Source organism: Limulus polyphemus, unplaced genomic scaffold, assembly GCF_000517525.1.
Source record: "Limulus polyphemus unplaced genomic scaffold, Limulus_polyphemus-2.1.2 Scaffold7976, whole genome shotgun sequence".
NCBI lineage: Eukaryota > Metazoa > Arthropoda > Merostomata > Xiphosura > Limulidae > Limulus > Limulus polyphemus.
In genome coordinates this window covers 10,596-12,870 of record NW_013673586.1, presented here as the reverse complement: position 1 = coordinate 12,870, position 2,275 = coordinate 10,596, and the positions used below count along the sequence as shown (strand labels likewise).

Below are 2,275 nucleotides of genomic sequence, written 5' to 3'. Positions count from 1 at the left end.
AAAACTGGTTTATTCTTTCCGAATATAACTCTGCGATACACTTAATCTCAATACTCGCGCTAAAACAACACTGTAACGTTAACTTCAACAATACCCTGTGACTGCAGTTCAATTACTCACTGTCTACACACACATTACCTTCCCCTCTTTTATATACCAGCCTACCCTATATCTAGTAAGAACTAGAACATTCGCCAAAGTACAGGATAATTCTAGAAAGTAGAGAGCGTGAGAATCACATGATCTCGATGACGCAACAGTACATTAAACAATCGTGTTTTGGTCAAAGGTTGAGAATATTTAGAAGAACATAGGTTAGAGTGGGTGTAAACTAAAATAACGAGTTTAGTACACAAAATGAGAAATGCTTTAAAGCCGAAATGACACTTATAATACAGGTAACAGAAAAGATAATTATACAAGTTTAAGAGAAACTTAACTGATACAAAGTTACTGAGATTTGCATTTAAATTAACGATATCCTAGGTCAATGTTGAGTCTTGTCTCTTAATAAAAACTAAAGTTACCATTGTCTTTATCAACGTAAATAATCATCAGTTTAGAAGTTACATTTTAAAGTAAAATTCTTACAGTAAATTACAAGCTAGTTTAACCTAATCTTACTAACTATAAAAAAAAACGTAAGTACGAAGTAACAATTACACCAAAAGTTAAAACTAAAACTCGTTTTCAGAGGCCTTAAAGTTCAAGGCCTTGTGGTGAATATTTTTTTGTTGGACGATTCAAACGTACTACCGGTTTGTACTCGTGTACCGTACAAGCACGTTACCAAAAAATGTTCACGTATAATCCGTCATTTACATGTACGAGTGTTATTACTGTTCCATCTGTAAACTTTTTTTTTTTCAGAATTCCCATGATATTCTATAGAAAAATCGGTTTTCAGTGTACGTGTGTTATTATTCAATTTATTGTTATTTGAGCGTATGTCGGTTATTAATTTTTCACGTATAAATCGTTCAACTTTCATCGTACACTGTACGTTGGTTTAACTTTACGGATATGGTTTTTATATTCAGGTGGGTCACAAAAATACTGTTGGTTTACATTTTCCTAAGTTCCTGAAGAAACGTTATTAACTACAAAATATCAGACTACTGCAAAGTAAAATAATGGATTTTTCCTACTTGAAGGTCAAGAAATCAAGTTCAATGAAACTTACCTGAGCATGATTCATGTGTCAAATGTCCTCGTTATATTTCAACTTTTTTATTACTGACTGGAAACTACCACAAGTACTCGAAGCTCCGCGCATAGAAATAGTTATGTAATTTCACCTCTATCGCTAGCAGTAATGAAGTTAATAACTTGTTTCATTACACTATACTACATTACGTCACGAACATTTTTCCCCTCCAACCAGCTTCGAAGACAATTACACGCATGCGCCCGAAAAATACTTTGTCATTCAGAATCTCTTCAACATCGACAGGAACTTTCGCAATGACTGCAGAGGGACAGAAAATGTTTAAATAAACATTTAGGATTATTACTGTGACTGTTTACATGTAGTTAGTGCAACCAACCTGAGATAAAACCAACATTTCATATAATATGTTGTATTTAACAAATGTGGTATTACTCGCGTTTGTTTTCCCATGACGAAACTCTTGTAGCTTCACTGTTCTGTCACGATCTGGATTCTACGCGGGAAAAGTGCTAACGTGGGACATTTCATATAATAGGTTGTACTTAACAAATGTGGTATTACACGCGTTTGTTTTCCCATAACGAAACTCTAGTAGCTTCACTGTTCTGTCACGATCTGGATTCTACACGAGAAAAGAGCTAAAGTGGGACATTTCATATAATAGGTTGTATTTAACAAATGTGGTATTACTCGCGTTTGTTTTCCCATAACGAAACTCTAGTAGCTTCACTGTTCTGTCACGATCTGGATTCTACACGGGAAAAGTGCTAAAGTGGGACATTTCATATAATATGTTGTATTTAACAAATGTGGTATTACTCGCGTTTGTTTTCCCATGACGAAACTCTTGTAGCTTCACTGTTCTGTCACGATCTGGATTCTACACGGGAAAAGAGCTAACGTGGGACATTTCATATAATAGGTTGTATTTAACAAATGTGGTATTACTCGCGTTTGTTTTCCCATAACGAAACTCTTGTAGCTTCACTGTTCTGTCACGATCTGGATTCTACACGGAAAAGAGCTAACGTGTGACATTTCATATAATAGGTTGTATTTAACAAATGTGGTATTACTCGCGTTTGTTTTCCCATAACGAAACTC

At 34.8% G+C, this 2,275-nt stretch overlaps 1 protein-coding gene across 1 annotated transcript in view; it reads right to left on the bottom strand.

The window, feature by feature from the left end:
• The window catches only part of LOC106475020 (short transient receptor potential channel 5-like), a gene marked incomplete at its 3' end in the record, with an annotated part of 26,922 nt that extends 25,655 nt beyond the window's left edge, over nt 1–1,267 (bottom strand). The window contains exon 1 of the mRNA XM_013935717.2: nt 1,184–1,267. Coding sequence (XP_013791171.2) covers nt 1,184–1,191 — 8 coding nt within the window. The remainder of the gene's footprint in view (nt 1–1,183) is intronic.
• Nucleotides 1,268–2,275: the final 1,008 nt, after the last annotated feature.